Genomic DNA, 24633 nt, shown 5'->3' on the forward strand with positions numbered 1-24633 from the left:
ATTTACCCAACTGTCGTGAACGAGATCTTTGGGACATGTTTTTGTGCCATATTTTAAAGTTAAAAAATGAAAAACAAAACTTGAAATACGAACTGCTATTCCATTATAAATATCAGTCTCCGTCACTGTTGGTCACATAGGAATTTGCTACGTTTGCAACATTTGAAGCAACACAGAATGAATAAAATGTTCTTAAGTCAGTTCATAATATGAAGCAATCTCCGACCACTACAAACATTTATGAACCTCAGTTCTTTGATCTGATTATAATTATTGTGAAAAATATTCGGAACTGGAAAGAAGATAGTGATATCAAGGAAATATATTAATGCTATGAGGTAGCGCTGTTGTACTGAACATTCATTGCTTTAATTTTTCATTTTCAGAAACATCAAATGCTGTATAATCTATTCCACTTTTCTTACATATGCTGAAAACACTGCTATAGGAACTTCATCGAAAGCTTTAAAGCTTTATTGCACTATGCTGATTGCTCTCTGCAAATTCGATTTAAACGTAAGCACAACTTAAATGATACCAAATGCTATCTACCTAATGACCAATGAGGCATTCAATATTGAAAGACTCTCAATAAAAGTATAGTGACCCGTTTGTTTCTCTTCATCGCAAAATACTAATACTTACTTGATTAATAATATTTCTTTTGCCACTCCGTGCTACAGAGTTCCTGTTGAGTTGACAACACTGGATTACAAGTGCAAATAAACTGTCCCGCAAGATGGCCAAAAATGTGAGTAGTCGAGGAGAGAAAGGGAGAGAGAGAGAAAAGAGAGTGATAGGAATGCAGAGAGAGAAATGAATTACCGAGGCTGAGAAGGAATTAGGGTTTAGTTCGCATATCTTACGGGGCACAGATCCGATGGTCTGACAATACTGTTTCGAATTAGACATAATTTACTGTCACCAATAATATTAAATCATTCAATAATATATGACACTGATTTTACCACCTACTAATGCATTTATCTCAATCTGTATAGAAAGCAAGAGTTTCATTTTTGTATGCTTACGTGGCTTTCCTGGCTAATGGTGACCTCTTCAACTTTTGTCTTCACTTGTGGCATCCAAGGCGGGTCTACTACTGGCAAGGACTCGATGCCTATCTTAGGCGAGGGCAGGGTGAATTCTATGCCGGGAGGAGGTACCTTGAATGTGAGATGAGCGCCTTCTTCCATCCGTGGCCATACTTGATATCGAAGCTTCCAGAGTACTTGAAACCTAGTAATAGGAAGTTAACAGTAACGTATCAGTAATGTATCTAAGTGTCAACACATTTCTAAACACAGATCTGCTGGTATGAAGGATCAATAACAACGATGTTTCATAAAAACACACTCGACACTCTATGGCAATGGATCACATAATGCAATCAGCTATGTCCCACATAGTAATATCAGACAGGGCAGTACCCACCTTCATAGCGTTATAATTTTGAAATAAGTGCAAATTCTTGTGTCTTCGAATTACTGAATTATTCTACGAGTTTTAAAGCAAGAATATAAGGGCCATATTCATAGACATTCTTAACGCAGGCTTCCAGTGGATGATCAGCAAACTAAGGTTTTTCGTATTCATAAATCAGTGTCAGCGATATGATATCATATGAATCCTGTTTAGCATGCTCGTAGCCTGGGCTAGAGAAATGTCTATGAATAGCACCCTAAGAGACTGATATCTGGAGCGAAGAATCACTCATTTTAAGTACTATTCTATTACCTTCCAAATGCCACCCCATCATACCTACTGTTCGTTCATTGATGTTTTAGCTAGTGGAAAGGGGTAGATCTGTATAGGTTGCAGCCTGTGAAGTGTATCAGTGCGCGACACTTAACAAAAGCCAAGCTCTGTTGCAACACCTTATTTGAAGAATAGGCTTACTTACGTGTTGAAACTAAGATTCGTGTTGGGATTAAAGTAAGGTTACCAGACATCCCCGTTTCTTGAGGACAGTCCCCGAATTTTTGCTTTTTGTCCTGGAACAAAATTCGTCTCTGGAATGCCCAGAATTTAATAAATTACCGCCAGATATCCTCGAATTTTAAATGTTAATTATTTTAATTTTATGAAAATGCTTCTGAGTATCTCAGTGCCTGGGGTATTCATTCACAAAATATCTGTGGAATGTGTGTTACTAAAATGTCTTCCACAACTAGAAAAATTTGAAGAGATAATCCATTATTTTTCTTCCACTGTAGACTTGATCTGGAAGAAATAATTTATTTTTATAAAATTTCTTGCTTGATGAAATATGTGACTTCAGAGAAAATAACAAAGTGCAATGAAGAAAATGCTGATCTTTACTCATAATGGAGTGAAAATTTTAAAATTTTCTCTGAAAAAAATGATTTTCTATACACAACTCCAGAAGTTGATCGAAATATTTCTGTGTCTTCCTGGAAGCAATGCATGTGTGTATATATATAATGAGTATTTTAATTCTTTAAAATGTGCAAAAACAATACAAGTGAATGAATAATTTGAAGGGGAAAATTGTTCCAGAGCCGAGCATCGATCCTATGACCTTTTGCTTAGCGCACGAACATTCTACCAACTGAGCTACCCGGGAACTACACCCGGCACCATCTCAATTTTTCCCTTTATGTCCACACAACTCAAGTGGGCTGACAAGGCACCAGAAACCCAACTTGAGTGCACACAAACTTTGTGTGACTTGAATTGTAGCTTTCTGTTAACGTACCTACAGTGACATATATAATGCAAATCTAGCTTTCAGATGTAGCTCCCTGTGAAGCAGACTTGAATAATTTCAAGGGGAAAAAAAAAATTGTTCGGTGTAGTTCCTGGGTAGTTCAGTCGGTAGAGCATTAGTGCACTAAGCGAAAGGTCCCAGGATGGATACCTGGCCCCGGAACAATTTTTCCCTTAAAATTATTCAAGTCTGCTTCACAGGGAGCTACTCCTGAAAGCTAGATTTGCGCAATACAAGTGAATGACGAACTAACAAAAATGTTAAAATTAGTTTCTTCATATATACCGATATCTGTCCCTGAAAATTGTGAATAAAATCGGGTAACCTTAGATTAAAGAATAAACCAATTGTTATCATGTGGCTTCTTTGGGGGTCTGTGTCTTGAAATATTGATAGTGATGATGAAAATGAACGTTATGTGTCACCAATTGGACATTGTTAACCCATACATAGACAGTATATGTATATAAATATTTGAAGGAGGGAGGAAGACAATGCCATGATCTAGTTGTAAAAACCATAGTTGCGACATGATCAATGTGGTTCAGTGGTTCTGTAGTATGTGAACTTGTAAGTACTTACTGTTTTGCTGCAAATGGCAAAAATTTTGTCTAGTCAGGAAGACTGCATACACTTTTCTTCGAATTACATCACAACTAAATTAATTGATTCTACGTAAGTCTGTTCTTTTGTTCTGGACACATTTTTTGACTCTGAATATTTTTCTATATTTACAGCAACTATTTTTTTTAAAGTTGAGCACATTACTCCTGCTGCAGCTATAGCTTTACAAGTGGGTCACAACATTGTCCTCCTTCCTTCTTAAAATATGTATACACATTTTGAATGATTTTAGCCGACTGTGTTTGTATATATGGCTTTACCACGTTAATTCGGTTAACACACAACATTAATTTTCATCACTATCAATATTTCGAGACAGATTTACAAGGACATCACATGATAACTGGTTTACACTTCAACTAATCCCAGCATAAAACTTAGTTTCAACCTATATGCGAAGAACAGAATACTGAATAGCTTCTTCTTCTTCAAATAAAGTGTTACAACAGCGCTTGGTTTGTTTCTTGTAACTCACGTACTGATACACTTCACTGGCTCCAATCTGGACAGATACAGCTCCTTCCCATCAGTGAACGAACAGTACCAATTAATTATTGATGGGGCTATTAAACACTATGACACAATATGTGGAACAATTCGGACCTAAAATTCAATCTGCCTCTTTTCTCCCTACCCATCAAGTCTGCATGTGTGTCTATTTTAAAAGTAATATAATTTACATTTGTATGTATGTATGTATGTATGTATGTATGTATGTATGTATGTATGTATGTATGTATGTATGTATTTATTTATTTATTTGATTGCCAACATTTACATCCATGTAATGTGGACCTCACAAATTTACATTTGCTGAATTCTTTTCATGAGTAACTATTGTGAGAGCTATGTGATATTCTACGTTTTATTAATATTGATCCACATTTGATGTTTGCTCACAATTACCAAATTTATTAAATATCAGTATCAGTTCACTGAAACACTTAAAGCTAAAGAAGACAGTCTTTGGAAACAAACTTCCTTAACACAATGAGGTGAAAATAACCCAGGAAATGTTCTTTCGAGTGATTTCATAAAAGGAAATAGTTGACTATTTTTCAAAAACTCAAATCACTTATTTAACTTAGTATTCGTAAAAGTTAAATTTCATTTATTGAGGAACAGCTAATCACAAGAGTTGAGATGTTTTGCAGCATACATTAATAAATTTATGACATACAAAACACCAGTTCAGAACAAGGTATTCTAGAAATAACAGTTAATAATAATAATAATAATAATAATAATAATAATAATAATAATAATAATAATAATTATTATTATTATTATTATTATAATAATTGTTATTTAGAATATTAACGTGCAAAACAACAGCGCAAGGCCAATTACAGTTTAGCACAAGATACAAAACAAAACAAAACAGAAGAAATGATGATGAGAATGAATGATAGAAATGGCAGTGAGATGGAATACAATCAATATAATAGTCATCAATAATCTTTGACCAAATGCAACAAAATAAATAGCAATATCTGACAATAATAACAAGTAAGGATATATCATGATAAACTCAAAAAGTATATACTACACATTAAATGGATCCAAGCTTAATCCATGCAAATTAGCATATTTTATACATCTGCAGACTGGAGAGAGAGATTTTGAATTTCTAGTATAAAAAATGTTATGAAATCTTAAACCCTTAGCAGGAATACGAAGACTGATATTGCTTATGAATGATTCACAATCAATATCACCCTTAAGTGACTTTACAAAAAAAGAAATAATCAAGATCTTGATGTCTGGCAAATAAACTGCAGCAGTTAAAATATTTACAGTTAATCTCATATTTATAGTCATCAGAATTTGGTAAAAATCTATAAGAACACAAGGAAATAAATTTTCTTTGAATATTCTCTAATTCAGCTGAGTCAGTGGAAGTAATGGAGTTCCATACAACAGATGCATATTCAAGCTCGGATCTAACCAATGTATAGTATAAAATTGATAGACACATCGGAGTAGAAAAAGAATAAGTTATAGATCTAATTAGACCAAGCATTCTTAATGAATGGGTATAAATATAATGCTCATGATCATGGAAATATAATTTTGAATCGAGTATGACACCAAGATCTCTAATACTATTTTTCTTAGTAATAATAATAATAATAATAATAATAATAATAATAATAATAATAATAATAATAATAATAATAATAATAATAATGATAATAATGATAATGATAATAATAATAATAATAATAATAATAATAATAATAATAATAATATGAGGCACGAGAGCCCATGAAGGACCATGACCTGCCAGCTGGCTGCCGGCCTCGCATCGACAGAGGTACCGTGCTGTTAGAACGATGATTCCCCCAGTCGATAGCTGGCTTTCATAAATGAATTTCGCTACCTATCGTAGCTCCCCAAGTGCATCACGATGCTGGATGGGCACCAGTCCCATACACTGGCCGAAATTTCATGAGAAAATTTCTTCCCCCATAAGGACTCGAACCAGCACGCATTCCATAACGTAAGTCTTAGGCAGGATGCCTTAGACCACAAAGCCACAGTGTGGGACAGAAATAACAGTTAATAAAATTATAAAATTGCAGACAGAAGTTCTTCAGAACTTGAAACAGATATACAAAACTTACTAAGTTACATACTTTCGAAGGACATTACCTCAAGATAGCATTTATCCTAGCAGCTGGATCTTGATGGTGGAGGCCATGATGCATTATGTCCATGGCAGGACTTGGAGCTCGCACCGCTGCCAAAATGAAGAGAGATGCAGCAGTAGCTGCAACTTCTTGATTTGCTTCCAGTAATAGTTCCCATGCCACAGGTAAAATGTCAACGAACTGCTCTTCAGAAAGAATTACTGCCCCTTTCACTAACACTGCTAATGGTGCATGAAAGATATCACGCACCTGTAAACAAGCAATACATATTTTACGCATCTTAATTTATTCTGGTTCATAGCACTCTGATTAATTTGCATCACATGCCTATGAGGAAAGGTGTTATGATCAAAGCTAGGATTCATATATACTACAAAATTCAAAGGAAATTAAGATTACGAGAAAACTGTCATATTACAATGCAGATTTTGCAAACTTTTCGGTAATTCGAGCACATCTGTACCCTTTACTCCAGCTATGGGGACTATCAGCAAAGTAGGGAGGGAACGTTCCTACTCACCCCACATTCGTTTGATTGACAGGCGAGGGGTAACGCAGTTGTTTTGCTAAGTCAAGTGCAGTGGTGGATTCGACACACATTGCGCATCAGTAATTTCTCCGCTCTTATTTCTTGTTTCAAAATCTTTACAGTATTTTGTTTATAGGAAGTACACGTATCATACAATAATTATGACGGCCACCTACTGTCATTAGGCAAATTATATATTTTTCAATTGTATAACTATTCCTTTATCATGTGCACAAAAAATTCTTGAACTGTCTTGTGAACGACATAATAAAGTATTTCTTTTTTACAACAATAAAGAAAAAAGCAATGCTCCATTGTCATTTAACTGCACAATATATTAAAAGATACAATGCTCAACATAATAAATTGTTTCTTTTTAAAACCAATAAAGTAACTAAGCTCCATTGTCATTTAACTTGAAAACATACGAGTATTAAACACAATATAATGATCAACAAAATCAATTGTTTCTTTTTATAAATACTAAAGAAAGTAAAACTAAGCTCCACTGTCATTTAACTTCAAAACTTGTTGTTGATTGCCCTCGAAATTTCTTGTTCTTAACTAAAAAGGATATAATTGGCTCTAAAATAGAACAACTCAACCGTAATACTGCAACTAAATGCATGTCTGTGATCCTAGATCTGGAGATACTTTTGGTCATATTCATTTTGAAAAGAAAAACAGCTCACAACAGTAAGTTGAGCTAAACATAGATACCATACGCATTGCAAATGTGCGCAGATTAGGGAATTGCTCCTCTGGTAGGTATTTAAAGAGATCTAATCCATTTTTTCCTAAACACTTTAGTGGCGTGTTCTTTTGTATCTCTATAGTGTCTCTGATGCTTGGGTAACATCAAATACAAATGGATTATTGAACAGACACATCTCTATGTCCATTGCAGTTACTTCTGAAAATCTTTCTTGGAAAGAGAATGCATCAAGTAGGCCTAATATGCACTCAAAGTTTTAAATAAGTTCAGTTCCAGATACTTAATAAAATAATAAGTATCTAAATCCTGAAAATATCATAAACGTATCTTGTTTTGTATCTTTTCACAAATATTATGAAAATAGCTTTTAAAATTGTAAATAAATACTTGTAAGATCACCGAAGTCCGCTCTATGCTTCTGATCAAATTGCGTTTAATATTGAAGCGTTTTATATGCGCAATTTTAAACCTACATATTAAGCAACAGACCTACTTCTTTTTTGTAAGTAACAAAAAATTCTTTCTGCCACTCTTCCTGAAACTGACGTTCCGAGATCGAAGCCATACCCGCCACTGAATGAAGTGTGTCTAGAGAAGCACCAGGCAGAGGAGAGGGTCGGTGGAGTGAGGTAAGGCGGCTTTGAGTGCAGTGGCCCTTCGGAGCCATTTTTCCCCATGGTTGCTTTACTCGGTACATAACCATCTTTGGAGAAAGATTTATGAATAATATTTACTTCCCTTGACCCCCTCTGCTACCCCTTTTAGTTTGGGTATTGAATTTTGGAACACTCTTATATTAATGCTACTGCTTAACTTTTCATACAAAATCCCAACTAATATTACCTTATAAAACCTTGCATCTTGCAACAGAATAAATATTTAATTCACCAGCTGGAAACAGAAGAAATGAATCCAAGTCTGGTAACATGTGAGAGAAAAGTTTATAAGTAAATATGAACTTGCACAAATGCACATAATTTCATTTTCGGAAAGATTTTGAACAGCATTAATACAGGTAGTGGTTAGTTATGGGAGGAATTGAGAGAACTGTGTTACATTATTACGAGAATCTGTAGTTTGTATATTTGAGGTAATGTTGAAAAAGGGTTTAATCACAAAAAATAACAAATTGAGTTGAGTGTATTTTTATATTTAGGTAGGCAATTTCTACAACACTGAAACGTGTGAAATTGTCAAGATAGATTAATCCTATATAAATTTTAATGAAAAAAAAAAATAAATAAAAATAAGGATGTCGCTCAATCAAGAAAAAACTTCTCCCAAACAGCCAGTCACAAAACTACTATCTTCAAAAGAGGGTTGCTATAGATGTCACGAAGATATTTCTGGCCTAAAAGGAGCAACATAAAATATGAAAATGTAACGATGAGGAACAAGAAAATAACATCTTTAAATATATTGTTGTTGTTTTCTAATCCCAGGCGTTTGACAATAAGTCATTTGACCTCTTGCACTCCAATATTTTTCAAAGATATTTTCATGGTCAGCCACTGAAGCACAGATTTTGAGGTGTTCCGAATCCATTTCTTGATTTGAATTGCACAATGGCCAGTTAAGTGGCAAGTTGTAGCTGATTTAAGTGAACACCATATTTTAACGTTTTGGTGGCTACTTTATCCACACACAACCTCCAGAATGTCTGGAGGACCACACCTGCTGTTGGTCAACGGGTCCACTGGACCTAGTTGGGAGATCTTGCTGATCACCAGCTTTCCCTCCTTAACCCACTGGAGGACGATTTTAGTGCCATAGCATGTCAGCACTAGGAAGAGAAAAGTAGAAAGGGTAGGAAGGAAAGTGAAATGAACCCCTTGGCCTCAAATGCTCTAATACCATCGGGGTCGAAGAAAGTAAGAGTTCAATCAGAGGACTGGATAGGAAAGGGTAATGAGGGAATTAAGTATTGAATAAAGAAAAGTTACACCAAATTCGGTCATTAACTCATCAAAATGACCAGTGCTAATTCATGAGTAGCCCCTCCTTTTAGTTCAGCTTGTAAAAATTATACTTACTAACAGCTACACCACGGGAAGGTAGGGATGGGACATTGGGTATTTGTACAGGTTGGTTCCTTAAAGCCTTCAATGGGAAGAATTAATGGCTCTCCCCCCTGTATTCGACAAATACCCTTTTGCAGCCACATCTTTAAATATAAGGAGCTTGCAAACTTATATTTTGATTCCGAGCAGGGGCGGGTCTACAATGAGAACTGCAGAGCTGCAGAACCACCATTTAAATGGACCTGAAAAAATTAAAAATATAAAACGTGCTTTTATGTAACCTAGTTCATTATGTCATTTATTTTTCCAATTCATTCTCCTTCGATTCGAGATTTTACTGTCTGTAGGAGCCTTGAACTGCTCGAGAATTTTAGCTGTAGTGTACTTTTCGGATCTGTGATCGGCAGTTCCTGAAGCTCAACGTAGGGTAGTCGGCAGCAGAAAACTGGTTTTCTTCACCGTCCCATAAGACTGCATTAGAGCTGCAACCGAAGCAGCTCTCTCCAAATATACAAAAGAACCGTCAACACCCTCATCTCTTTATGACCTGCGTTAAAACACATAGGCTTCTGGAGTACTGTATATCATTACAGTTCCAGTGTGTTAAGTAGTGTGGGTGGTGTGATGTGATTAGTTAGTGTGTCTAAGGAAATATTTTATATTGAAAATAAATGAAATGAAAACTTAATCGACCAACCCTTTTCGAAATTAAAAGAGAAATTGCATGTTAACTTAAGAAATTAGGACGTCCTAAACAAAATATAAATATTGAATTTTCTGGAAAAAGTCGAGAAAATCATGTAGCCTACTAGTCATTTTAATACCGAAATGTGTAACGGAAACGATTAATTTTTTTGCTGCACTCATGAAAATGCTTTCTCCCCCACCCGTGTATTCTGTTTAGAGGACAAAATACATGGACAAACACCGGAGTGAAGGATTTAGTTAATTTTACTTAAAAAAACTAGAAAAGCATGTGGGGCACATCTCCACTATGTGTCTAGTTGTACCAGGTGGGTGAGGTGTGGCGCACGTATGGTTGGAGTACAATTTCGGGTGCACAGACAACTTCGAGAAGGGGCTGTAATTACACGCGTCATCCGATTTAGATGCAATAAACAGCATGCGTTTGCTAAATACACTATTTTTCATGCAGAACTGCCAACCTTTGTAACCGCGGACCGCTACTGATTTCGAGGCAAAGACATGGATAATTCTACAAAAAGAATAAATGAAATTTAGAACAGTGCAAAAAGTTGGAGTTACTAAAACTACTACTCAAACAGAACATAACAGCAGCTAAGCAGGCAGATGTCAACAAATTTTTGGATATTATTTATGGAAAAGAATGGAGAGGTGACAGCAAACTTAAATAGTATAACATCATCTTGAAAATGAGCAGTAACACCACTTCTACTAACCTGAGTCTTTATGTATTTCAGAATAGGTGGTTGCTCCTTCAATTTCTCACTCTCCTGTTTCTTTGACTTTTTCACAGATAACGTTGCAGCTGATTTCTGATGACTACTACGACATTTCTCCACATCCTGGTCCGCAATATCTCTTGACGAATCTCTGTGACTTCCAATAATTCGGCCCGAGTGTGACCCATCTGTGTTGCGTTCAGTTCTGAAAGAAAATTGAAAGTTCTTTTAGAATTAGAATTATTTATTAGGGTGAAGTTAAGGCCATTGATAGGCACAATATGGCGTCTGTTTAACTTCCAGAAACCCAATACAGTTGCATAATTCCCCAGTCAACTAAAGTACAATTCAGCATTGCCATTGAAAGAAGAAAGCAAAAGGACTTGCAAAATTTAATGCAGTTTATTTATGAGCAAAGTAGGATGTATTACCAAACTTTGTTTGCGGACAGTAATAATTAAAGACGAGAATTCCATGCAAATGCATGTTTCTATAGGAACATAAGACATAGCTCAAACATAGCGCAATAATTAACAATAGATCCCTATTAGAAACAACAACAATCAAATTTCTTGGCTTAAAAATCGATAATGTGTTAAATTGGAAAAATCGTATTAAAGAAATTACCCCTAAACTAAATTCAGCTTGTTTTGCTATTAGATCTATGCAAAAGATAGTAAATATCAATACCTTAAAAACAATATACTTTGCATACTTCCAATCGATAATGAGTTTTGGAATAATATTCTGGGGAAATTCCACAGATAATAACAAGATATTTCTATTACAAAAAAGAGTAATTAGAATAATGGTAGGTGCCAAATCTAGGGAATCATGTAGGACTATTTTCAAAAAACTACAAATAATGCCCAGGGCTTGTGAGTATATCTTTTCATTAATAATCTTCCTCGTATGTAATCGTGAAAACTTTGTAACTAATTCAACAGTTCATAGCATAAATACACGTCAAAAAATGACTTTCATACTCCATCGGCAAGTCTATCATGCTATCAAAAAGGAGTGCGTTATATGGCAGTAAAAATTTTTAATAGCCTCCCTATCAATATAAAAAATGAAACTCAAAACATAAGATTATTTAGGGCCAAATTAAAGAAGTACCTAATTTCTCACACCTTCTACTCTGTACGTGAATTCATGACATTCAATAACACTTCATGAAATTGATACTAAAACTATGTGTTGTACTAGTAGACTATATTGTAAATCTCGTCTGTATATATATTTCATCTAGACTGTGACTATAAATTAAGACTTTATAATAGTATTCAGTTTTTTTACTTGTTCCATATTCTAGCTATAAAGCAATGTATGAATACCATGGAATGTTAATAAATACAATAAAATACAATAGAAATGTTAGTTGTAAACTCTGCAAAAAAGTGAAGTGAAATAAGAAATTTGGAACAAAAATGAAAATGCATATTTTAATGTATTTTTCTCTTGATTGTGCATGTTTCATAGTTTGACAGTGCATGAATGCATGCATATTTTGGAATTTCTCTAGTAATAGTCTAGATGCACAGAAAGAACATGAGAGTGAGAGAAAAAACAGAATCTGTAACATGAATCAGATTGTGTTAACATTTTAATATTGTTTGTGGTTTTATTTGTGCTGTATGGTAATTTGTGATTTTCTGTCTCATACATTTGAAATTTAAAAAATTTAGCACTGTTAATCTTAATAATAAACTTCCATTTTCTCGTATATTTCAATATTTCATAAGTGAATTATGATATATTTATCTTTTTTCTTCACATGGCTCATATTTATTCACTTTTCTTAATTCATACATTGTGGAAGTCAGAAAACCACTAACTCCAGCAGTATTTATTTCAAATTGTAGCATAAGTTAATGTAAAAATGTAGGTTTTGAAGTATTTAATTCATAAAGAATGTAATTTTACACAACATTAATAGGTAAATGTATAATATTTAAAGTTAATAAGACAGATGATAAGTTTTTTTCTCTCTTCTGTAAAATTTGGTTTATTGGAGTTTTTGATTTCCCTGTCTCAATTATAAACTCAAGTATTTCATAATCCATTATAACTACCTATCTCTCCTTCCCATACTGTCTTTTCGCCTGATGGGGGATGCCTGAGTACTTGTTTGATCTGACACTTTTCTTCCACGAGATTTTTCTTTCTTGGTGTCTTCTCTGTGATGCTTTTCTCCATCTGACTCGTGAGAATTTCCTCCCATAACTCCGAACTCCTCTCCATATATCTGCAATTTTTTTATTAAAGAGAGACATCCATTAAAAGAGCTATGGAGACAAGAAAATCAAAATAACTTTGGCTTTTCTTGCAATATAATTATGTGTCCATAGAACAATATCAATAATAATCAAGCCCTAGACTTTTAATTAAAAAAAAAACTAAAGTTAGGTTTATTTGACACATATTGTAGGGATTTAGGATTTAAATCTTCTATTTAGGAATTCAGATGTTTTTATGAAAAACTTAAAAATAAGCAACATACTATTAATGCAATGCAATACTATTAGACTTACATTAAAATATCCGTCATTAGTTTAAAAATGAGCCTGATGATTCATGCGGTGATGATGAAATGTTCAATGTATTTATAGACAAAAATATTAATACATATTAGCAGTGGCGTAGCCAGACTAATTATTTTGGGTCGGCCAGATAGGCAGGGTTTAGAAAGTACCTGACCTATCTCCTGACAATGCCGCTGCTGTCAACTCTCTTGACACTCATTCTCGGAAGTCTTATTTAATAACCTGCAAAATTATGATATACAATCATGCAAGGCATACCTATACAAACGCTTCATAAGGTGAACTGGAATACGAAGCCTTGTGCTTGACATGACTGTCGAATTTTTCTTCGTTTCAGAGCTTTGAAAAATTTTATATCATTGCCTTAATGAAGGACGAACATTTACTAATATCCATTTTTGGAGACTGAGGTGCTTCCGATAATGAATTTGCAAGCGCAAGAATATCGTCTAAACATACCAAATAAAATAAGGTGTTAAATTTTTCTAGCTGATGTAACAATTCAGTAGTCTCCATGGCTTCCTTCTTTTTATTGCTGCCAGACAATTTTTCAGGCCCAATCCAACACAGTTAAATTGGCTTTTGAAGAAATGAACGCATTTTTGACTTCTTACCTTAATGCTATCGACTGTAACTATTGCTCTGGATCCATGGTTTAGTTTTAATGTTGAGTATTTTCCATAAAAAACGCAAAAATTAGTATATTTTTTTGGTGGACCAGGGCCCACCTGGCCCACCCGCTGGCTACACTACTGCATATTAGTATTCTGTTATGTTTGCAACACTGTATCTTTATGAAATTATTACACCTGCAAACCACTGATTTAATTAGTGCTCCTAACATAATACTGAACAATGAAATATTTCGACAGATATTCAGAAATAAATGCTCAAGAAGTGGTCTACTGAGAGAGAGGATTGCTATTCGTACTGTGTGTGGGTTTTTTTCTTTTTGCCCACAACATGTCTCATTAGAATGTAATACTACATGTTTTAGTTTTCTTTTAGCTGTATGTTCTAACTTACCAGAAGTGGTTAAGGTTTATCCACTTTCGAATATGGCGGTAATTGATTTATTTCATGTTGATAGTGTCTAATTTTTTTTTAATTCTTTGTACTATTTACGAATATAAATTGTTACTTTTTTATATATCTAATCCCATAAAGTAAAAATAAAACTATAAAAAAACGCACGCACACACACACACACCCCACTCATTACACTTATATACAAGTGTGATTTTGAGTCTGTTTCTTTTACATTGAAATGCTAATCCAGCAGACTTCAAGTAAAAATATAAGATGGTGTGTGGATAAGCTTCAGGGCTTCTACCGCGTTGTCTTGGTGTTATTGGCTGATGTTTCGACCGAGCGCACTCATAGAATTTGTGACTCTGACAACCTACGAGCAGAACTTCAATTCCTACACAAAACCTTCAAAAACAACGGATATGACAACAACATTATAAGGCAGTCCACATACAAGAACTCCAGACCGGAAGCACATGAACAAGATCCTGAACTTATGAACATGAAACAGAAGGCCTTTCTCCCATACATAGAAGGAACCACAGACAGAATTGGGAAATTACTGAGGAAATTCAATATCAAGACGGTATACAACGCCCCACACAAGATTTCCCACTCATTAGTCAAAGTCAGAGATAAACTTCCACACCTCCAATCAGCCGGAATATACATGATCCCTTGCTCCTACGGTTCAAAATACATAGGGCAAACTGGACGTACGGTGGAAGATAGAAGGAAGGAACACATCCGACTCTGCAAATACGGACCATACGAAAAATCAGCAATAGCCTTACACTCAGCAGATTCAGGCCTCGCCATCGAATTCGACAATATCAAGATAATAGATAAAGGAGACAACTTATACAGAAAACTGGTTAAAGAAGCCTTCCACATCAAACAACATCCCTACAACATCAACAAAGACGAGGGGTTACAACTCAGCAACTCATGGGGAAGCCTATTCCAAGATCATACTTAGGAACGAGAAGCCAGGTCTCCACATGTACGCGGCGCCGCTCTTCATCCGGACATCGGGCACGGTATCAAGGTCACTCTTCAGACCTTATGAGGGCCAGTATTTAATATGAATACTCCCCTTCACACAGACTCCAACCGGATTGGTATCGAGGTCACTCTTTCGGACCTTATGAGGGCCAATATTTAATATGAATACTCCCCTTCACACAGACTCCAACCAGATTGGACCACGTAGGACCATGCAGATGCCAGAAGAACAACCTACAACCTATACTTAGGAACGAGAAACCAAGTCTCCACATGTACGCGGCGCCCCCCCCTTCATCCGGACAACGGGCACGGTATCAAGGTCACTCTTTCGGATCTCACGAGGGCCAGTATTTAATATGAATACTCCCCTTCACACAGACTCCAACCAGATTGGACGACGTAAGACCATGCAGATGCCAGAAGAAGAACCTACAACCTATACTTAGGAACGAGAAACCAGGTCTCCACATGTACGTGGCGCCCCCCCCTACATCCGGACAACGGGCACGGTATCAAGGTCACTCTTTCGGACCTTATGAGGGTCAGTATTTAATATGAATACTCCCCTTCACACAGACTCCAACCAGATTGGACCACGTAGGACCATGCAGATGCCAGAAGAACCTACAACCTATACTTAGGAACGAGAAACCAGGTCTCCACATGTACGCGGCGCCCCCCCCCCTTCATCCGGACAACGGGCACGGTATCAAGGTCACTCTTTCGGACATTATGAGGGCCAGTATTTAATATGAATACTCCCCTTCACACAGACTCCAACCAGATTGGACCACATAGGACCATGCAGATGCCAGAAGAAGAACCTACAACCTATACTTAGGAACGAGAAACCAGGTCTCCACATGTACGCGGCGCCCCCCCCCCCCTACATCCGAACAACGGGCACGGTATCAAGGTCACTCTTTCGGACCTTATGAGGGTCAGTATTTAATATGAATACTCCCCTTCACACAGACTCCAACCGGATTGGTATCGAGGTCATTCTTTCGGACCTTATGAGGGCCAGTATTTAATATGAATACTCCCCTTCACACAGACTCCAACCAGATTGGACCACGTAGGACCAAGCAGATGCCAGAAGAAGAACCTACAACCTATACTTAGGAACGAGAAACCAGGTCTCCACATGTACGCGGCGCCCCCCCCCCCTTCATCCGGACAACGGGCACGGTATCAAGATGATGATGATGAGATGACACAGATTGTCTGTGCCATCGACCTGCTTTAGGGATTTATAACCCTTTTCAGGTCTTAGGTTTTAGGTGTTATGTAATTGTTTGAATAATAATAAGAAGATGAAGGCGCTGGGGAGTAAGTTGTCTAGTGCTGCCTTGCTAAATGTTGTTGGTGGTCATTAATCAGACGGGAGACTGTGAGGTGTGGCTGACTGGGTGGTATTGTTTGGAAGAGTTCAGAAGTGAAATTTTTATCGATAGCTTTGTGTGTGTATTTTATGTTTTTGTGTTTTATATATTGCGTGATGGGTTTGACGTTAGAGATAGTGTATACTGTTCTGTTTTGTGTGTTTGGTGGTAGTTGAAAAGTTTTTCGTAGAAGTCTACGTTCCAGTGATTCTAATTGAGATAATTGTGAGTTAGATACTCTGGAGAACAGCTGGGACGCGTGTAAAAGTGACGGTCGGATAATAGATTTATAAATTAATGCTGTTGTATGTGGCCGGCACCCTGGCCTTGCTTGGTTGCCTGCGACGTTGTAGAGGAGTTTGATGGCGTGTGTGATGCGTGATTTAATGTTGATGACGTGACGGTGTAGTTTCAGTTTGTTTGATATGGTGATGCCGAGGTATGTGATGTGGTTAGTGTATGGGATTATGGAGTTTTTGCATCGGATGGCATAACGATCTCTCATGGGTTTTTTGGGGTAGCGTCTCTTTTTTAGAATCATTGTTTGTGACTTTGCAGGATTGATTCTCATGCGCCAAATGTCTAGCCAGACGTTTAGGTTCCATAGTGTTTCGTTGACATGGCTGTTTGTGTATCTAATATCGTGGGCTGTAGCAGTGATGATAATGTCGTCAGCAAATTGTCCGATCACTCTTTCGGACCTTATGAGGGCCAGTATTTAATATGAATACTCCCCTTCATACAGACCTCAACCGGATTGGACCACATAGGACCAATCAGATGCCAGAAGGAGAACCTACCACCTATCACAGCAAGTACTCCCCCCATCGAGACTACAGGCTTGGAGCTCACATATTTAGTTTTGTACAACCCCTTGCAAGGACGCGTTTTGCGTGCCTTTTAAATTTGTCCTCCCAATTCTCTTTCAATTTTTCGATTTCGATATAAGTACTGGCAGACTAGGAGATCACTTCTTTCTTGGACGTGAAGAGAGCAAGATGTGTCTAGAGGCCTTCTGATTGGCGCACCGGCGAAAGCAGTTACCGCGGACAACCAACCAGATTCCTCAGTGCTACAGCAGCGAGCGAGCGCAGCAGCCAAGCAGCTCTCGGCCAGGGAGGCTCGAGGCGCCGAGCATCGTACTTCTGTCGGCCAGGCGGCGGACACCTACGTGATCGGCACTTTTTAAAGAGCAGCCTATTGGTTCCCTTGCCGCACCGGCGCTCAGCGCGTAGAAAGCCGCGCAACCCACAGAGGGCTGTGCGCACTAACTTCCCTAGGCCAGGCGGATCCCGGTCGGGGATTGGGTCCTCTCTCGAGGAGACCCCTAGCCGTCCTCGGCCCCTAGGCAGGCTTCCTGCTAGGGAGAGAGACTCTGTGCCTTTGTGCCGGAGTGACTGCCCAAAGGCAGGGCCTTCGGGCTAATTTGCTTTCCGTCCTCCAGTCTTCTACTATTGCCCGGCCCTTCTGAGGGCTACGCAAATTTTCGTCCGGCCCTTATCAGGGCCAGCTAAGTTAGCGAACCAAACCGAAGTCCCCGGCGGGCTTCGCAACGCTTGTTGCGGTCAGCTAACCGGGCTAGGCTTCGGCGACCAGTCGGGCGTAACTGCTGGGCTTCCACCCCTAGTGGGAAAGGGGCCTAGCAGGTTCTTGCACTGCGGACAGAGTGCCGCTTAGGGTCCCCCCTGATAGGATCGAATCTAATTCGAATGGCTCCAGTTAAGAGCAACAAGGCCATGAGCCAACCTACTGTAGGTGGCGTAAAGCAGTTGCTAGTTTGCACTAGCCAGACAGGGCCCACCATCTCCTACTTGCGCGTGTCGCGTCCCACGCAGATTACTCCTCCGCCCAGGTATCGGAACCTGCGATCGGCTGGTCCTATACGGACGCCGCCTGTCCCGGTCCCCATTGCGGAGATCCTTGAGCTTCGTCCCCCTACTACCATCCCAGTCCCTTCTGGACTTCCCCGTAAGCCCACCCCTCCCAAGGTAGCTCCCAAGGTCACTGAGGTAACATGTGTTGACTTGCCCGGTCCTAGCGGACTGAATAAGCAAGATTTTACAGTTTTAGCTGATGAAGTGCCGCCGATTCCATCTGGGTCCGGCGCACTTCAGGTCATTAAGGCCAAAAAGAAGAAGAAGGGCTCAGCTAAGACTGAGCAGGGCGGCAATTCTACCGCTAGTGAGCTCACTAAGGAAGAGAGATCGGCTCTCTCTACCTTGGAGCAATTAGAGGAGGCGACTCTTCAAGTCGTGACCAAGGAGGCAGAACCCCCCGCCGAACCTGAGGCCCCACAGGAGACGGCTGCTGCCCCTGAGGTAGATCAGGCAGTTCCCCGCCCCCCTTCCCCAGCTCGTACTCACGTGTCGGAGAGTGAGGACGAGGAAGATGATGTTGAGACGGCCCTCACTAGGCGACGTGGTGATATCCCACCCGTTATTATTACGCCAGCCTTCACTGGCTCGCTGGGCCGACTGAACTTAGAGTTCAAGGCCGAATACGAACCGTTGGGCTTATGCTCGTACAGGGCGCGCGGCGGGACGGCCGTGAAAACTGTTTGCGAAAGGGACGACGCAAATCTTTGCAGGTTCCTGACCGAACGAGGAGTAGCGTACAACTTGCTGCGCCCCAAGAACGACAAGCCTCTGCGATTCGTTTTGAGAGGAATATATATTCACACAGATGAGGAGGACATCCAGAGCGACCTGGAATTCCAAAGCATAATCGTCCGGCGAGTGACGAGGATGCACTCATCAAGGACAAAGGCCAAACTCCCAATGGTCATTGTCGATGTGGAGAATTCCCCCCGAAACCTGGGATAGGATGAGAGCCTTGCGGCAATGCTGCCTGATGAGGGTAACAGTTGAGGACTACGTCCCCAGCAAGCGTCCGCCTCAGTGCAGCAACTGCCAGTGGTACTACCACACACAGGCTAGCTGCAAAGCGCAGCTTATGTGTCGAGCTTGCGCACGCCCCCATAGGACTAAACATTGTCGCAAGCCGCACGATGTCCCCGCTACATGCGCACTCTGTAGTGGTGCTCACACCGCCAATTACGGAGGGTGTCCTGTAGCACTACAGGTTAGAGATGCCACGGAAGGAACGAGCAGGGCTGCCCGACGGAGGAGGAACTCGGGCCGGTCCGCCAACAGCAGCAGCAAATGCAGCAGCAGCAGCAGGCGCACATCCATTCGCTTTTGGATGTGCCCACTGTCGCGCCTCTGTGGTCCACCGTGACAGCGGCAGCCCCCCAAACTGCTGCCAATAATGTACGACCCCTTTCCCAGCGCCCTAAGCGCAACAGGGGCATCAGAAAAGCCACAAAGGCTGCCATGGTAGAGTCCATCTCCGCCCCTGTCCCACCGGCCCAGCAGGAAGCTATTGCAAGCACCTCCAAAGGCCCGACCGGTCAAGACGCTACCTTGGACCAGGTCCAGCACTTTGCCGAGGCGTTGCAATTAGAAAACCCCAACCTCCCGCTTGCCCCAATCCTAGAAGGATTAACCAGAGTGATAGTTCTCCTTATTGAGAATCCTATGTCTGCCCTCCCGGAGATATTTAAGCTCCTAACCTCCCTCGTTTCTCTCAATGGCCAGACGAAGTGACGGAGTTGCTAGGATGTGTATATGGAACGCCAGGGGCCTTAGACATGATAGACATGAGTTCAGGGCTTTCCTAGACGCTAATAATACAGACGTAGCATTTATAACAGAAACGTTCCTGACACCCCAAGTAAATTTAAGATGCGCGGGGTTTAAAGTCTATAGACAAGATAGAGCGGGTAGAAGAGGCAGAGGTGTAGCGGTGTTCGTTCGTTGTTCGATCGCGCACTGTGAGTATCTCCTTCCCCAGCTAGCGGCATTAGAGGCAGTGGCTATTAGAGCCTACATAGGCAGACTCCCCTTTCTGCTTATGGCTGCCTACAGTCCTCCGGGCACACTAAATGAAAGCGATTTAGATATAGTGACAAGTCTATCCGATAGATTCGTAGTCGCCGGCGACCTCAACGCGAAGCACGCTAACTGGAACTGTCGACGCCCCAATTGGCAGGGTGATAGGCTTTTTCTAAATTCTACAGGAAACGGATACGTCGTGATGGCTCCTAGGGAACCCACACACGTACCGGATGCTGCAAATCAACTCCCTGACATATTGGACATCGCTCTGGTGAAAGGTCTCACAACTAGAGCGAGACTAACAACCCTGGATGATCTTCCGTCCGACAACCTACTGGTGATAATGGAGATCATGCACCCAGTCGAACTCTCCCCAACCGCTGAGAAATTCAACTACAAGGCGGCAGACTGGGTGTTCTTCCAAGACCAGGTAGCTGCTACGCTTCCACCACTCCCCCCTGAAGTCACTCCGGCAGGGATAGATAGGTCAGTTAGCGACCTGACAGAGTGCATGAAGAAGGCAATGGTTGCTGCAATACCGAAACAGTCTTCACAACCGGGACGGATGCAGCTCCCAGCCTATATTAGAGACCTAAAGATCGCCCGCAATAGAGCAAGAACATTGTGGAAGCGTACTAGGTTAGATGAACATAGAATAGAAATGAACCACTTGCGCGGGCGGATCAGTGAGGCGGTCCACGAAACGGTCGTGGATGCTTGGAAATCCAAGGTTGAGACGATGGACAGCAGAAACATGTCAGATGTCTGGCATGTATCTCGAACTCTGTCCAATCCGTCTCAATCTATACACCCATTAGTAGTCGGTCCAGATGTCACGGCCTTTACTCCCGAGGAGAAGGCTACCGCACTGGCAGACGTTCTAGAGACCACTTTTCAATCCGTGGAACAAAATTTAAACTTGCCCCATATCAGAGCTGTTGAGGAATCGGTTCGAGACCTCCTTAGCAGGGAGCCGGAAAATGGGATACGACCTACAAACACCCATGAGGTCGCCCATTTCATTCGTCGCCTCGGCCCTCACAAGGCCGCAGAAGCCGACGGTATCCAAGGAATTATATTGCAGCATCTCCCAAGGTCAGCTATGAACCACATAGCAGAGATAATTAATAACATCTTGGCTTCCGGTCACTATCCCATTCCCTGGAAAGAGGCTCACGTAGTTCTCTTTCCAAAGCCCGGAAAGGATAAGACGAATCCAAGCAACTATAGGCCTATTAGTCTCCTCAGTTGTCTCAGCAAACTGGCGGAGCGGGTCGTACATAGACGCCTCACTGAAGTTGTGTTCCCCCAAATCAGGAACGAGCAGTTCGGTTTCCACCCTGGTTGTTCCACTACACTCCAGGCACTCCACATGACGGAGGACATTACCTGGGCTATGAGCACGAAGCGTGTAGTAGCTGCAGCTTACCTGGACATCGAGCGAGCATTCAACAAGGTTTGGCATGAGGGACTCCTCGTTAAGTTACTGGGCATGGGAGTCCCAGATGGAATGATACGCCTCATTTCTAACTACCTCCGAGGCCGTACATTCAAAACCCGTGTAGGCACTAGTTTCTTCACCCCCCCCCCCCCCGTGAAATTCACGCAGGAGTCCCACAGGGTTCCATTATCGGGCCCATACTTTTCAATATATTCATTAATGACCTCCCGTTTCGCTATATCCATGGCAGAAGTAGTCATCTGTATATCTATGCAGACGACACTGCCCTCTTGGCGATGGGCAAAACCTATAGATTGGCGTCCCGTAGATTGCAGTCGATCTTAGATCACCTCCAGTCGTGGTTCCACGACTGGAGAATCAAGGTCAATGTAGAGAAATGTCAGGCCATACTCTTTTCACTAAGAGCGAGGCTCGAAGCTCGAAGACATACCACCACCACCACCCACACTTTTCGGACGAGAAATGCCGTGGATGAACCAAATTAAATATTTAGGGATCATTATGGACTCTCATCTCACCTTCCGAGATCACATCCAATCCCTTCTTCGTAAGGCCAACGGGCTGATAGTTAGACACTATCCGATTCTGGCGGCCTTAACTCCTGACAACCTGAGGGTAGGACTTACCATGTATAAGGCCCTCATTCGCTCTGTCATAACCTATGCCGCACCCGCATGGGGGTTTGCGGCAGTGTCCCATCTCCATAAACTCCAAGTTATCCAAAACCAGGTGATTCGACTCATTACCCATCTCCCCTGAGTCGCCTCGAGAAGAAAGTTCCATGATGAACTAGAGTTGCCAACCATAGACGAGTTCATTGCTCGACTGGCTAGGAACCTGTATGCGGAAGCTCGTGCTAACACCAACCCGCTCATATCTGGCCTCGGCCAGTATGATCCTAGGTTACGGCGTAGACACCAGACAGGTCCATTAGCTATACTATTGAGACAGATGGACAGGGAGGCTGGCGTTACTCCCAAGTTTTGGTAGCCACAACTCAACTCCATGAGACTCTTTGGATAGTGCAACCGCTTTAAAATGACCTTGTCTTAACTGGGCTAAACAAAATCCCTCCCTAACAATATCTACTTTTGTTGATCGATGGAACTATCATAGAGCCAATTGGCTAGTATAGATCCATCGATTCATAGAGTCATTCAACCTAAGAGCCAACTGGCTAGTCTCTGATATTGAGACAACTCATCCTGCCTAAGGTTTTTCCGTGGTTTTCCTAAGGTGCTAAGACAAATGTCGGGATGAGCCCTAAAAGAAATGGGCCACGGACCTGCACTCATATCCCCATGAATCTCCCTAATTAACTCTAAATTATTTAACAATTACATCTCTCCCCCCTCTTCGTAATTGAGCCATCATATAGCCAAATGGCTGGTCTCGAAATTGAGACAATTCAACAAGGCTCATGACAACAATCACCTCCTACATAATAGCCAAATTGGCTAGTCTCTTATATATGAGACAACTCATCCTGCCTAAGGTATTCCGTGGTTTTCCTCAGGCGTAAGACAAATGTCGGGATGAGCCCTATAAGGAATGGGCCACGGACCTATATGCCCTTCCCCATATATATTCCCCTTTATTATAAACGACGTATGCCCTAGTTCCGAACCTATAAATTGTCTATTAAATATACGAGGTCACTCAATAAGTCGCAAATTGAAAGGACAGGGACCTCTCAAATTGCAGATTTAGATTTCACGGTGCTTCTTCCGACGGCCTTCACATGCTTTGTCATCGAACAACAGATGACAGCGTCTTGCCATCCTAACGGCAAACACCAGCCAGCCTCCTCTTCCCGTTCTGTGATCACTTGATCAAATCTCAGTCCCCCTCGCATATGTGGTACCTAAGAGGTTACGTCCAATTTCGGCTTCCCCTTCAAAATTTTCTAGAGTTCCTTCAGTGGAGCAGTGTAACCCAGAGTGAGACTAGTGGCCAACAGGCTTGGAGCTCACATATTCAGTTTTGTACAGCCCCCAACCCCTTGCAAGGACGCGTTTTGCGTACCTTTTAAATTTGTCCTCCCAATTCTCTTTCGATTCGATTCGATTCGACTGGCAGACTATTTCCTTATCCAACAACTGCTCTCAAGATGGCCACAACACAGCGGTCGAAACATCAGCCACCAACACCAAGACAACGCGGTAGAAGCCCTAAAGCTTATCCACACACCATATACACCAGCCGCGGAAGCCTACGCGAACACTTAAAAATATAAGATATTTACAATATCCTACCTAGGAGTTACATTTATTAGAATTTGTTTTATTTGATAATTGTAAGTAATAGTTCTTGTTCAAGTTTCATTTTTTAGAACTGTGTCTTCCGATTTGTTACATTTGCATCTGATCTGACTCGCAGTATTACTGCAATTTGTCAAAGCCTATTGATTTAATAAATCTTGAGAAAGCATTTATGGGTGCTATGCATAGACATTTCGTTAGCCTGTGCTACGAGCGTGCTAAACTAGCCCCGACTATCGACTGATTACTTGTACAGGATTCATATCATATCATATCATATCATATCGCTAACATTGGTTTATGAATACGAAAAATGTTAGTTCGCTGATCATCCACCGGAAGCCCGCG

At 40.5% G+C, this 24633-nt stretch overlaps 1 protein-coding gene across 7 annotated transcripts in view; it reads right to left on the reverse strand.

Moving 5' to 3' along the window:
- Positions 1-408: 408 nt before the first annotated feature.
- The window catches only part of LOC138708093 (protein unc-80 homolog), a 240615-nt gene continuing 216390 nt past the window's right edge, over positions 409-24633 (reverse strand). For all 7 annotated transcript variants that reach the window (XM_069838258.1, XM_069838261.1, XM_069838260.1 and 4 more), the window contains 4 exons: positions 12774-12946; positions 10696-10903; positions 6011-6258; positions 409-1239 (listed from right to left, as the gene is read on the reverse strand). In XM_069838258.1, coding sequence (XP_069694359.1) covers positions 1014-1239; positions 6011-6258; positions 10696-10903; positions 12774-12946 — 855 coding nt within the window. In that variant the 3' untranslated portion in view covers positions 409-1013. The remainder of the gene's footprint in view (positions 1240-6010; positions 6259-10695; positions 10904-12773; positions 12947-24633) is intronic.

This window comes from Periplaneta americana, chromosome 10 (assembly GCF_040183065.1).
Source record: "Periplaneta americana isolate PAMFEO1 chromosome 10, P.americana_PAMFEO1_priV1, whole genome shotgun sequence".
In the NCBI taxonomy this organism is placed as follows: domain Eukaryota; kingdom Metazoa; phylum Arthropoda; class Insecta; order Blattodea; family Blattidae; genus Periplaneta; species Periplaneta americana.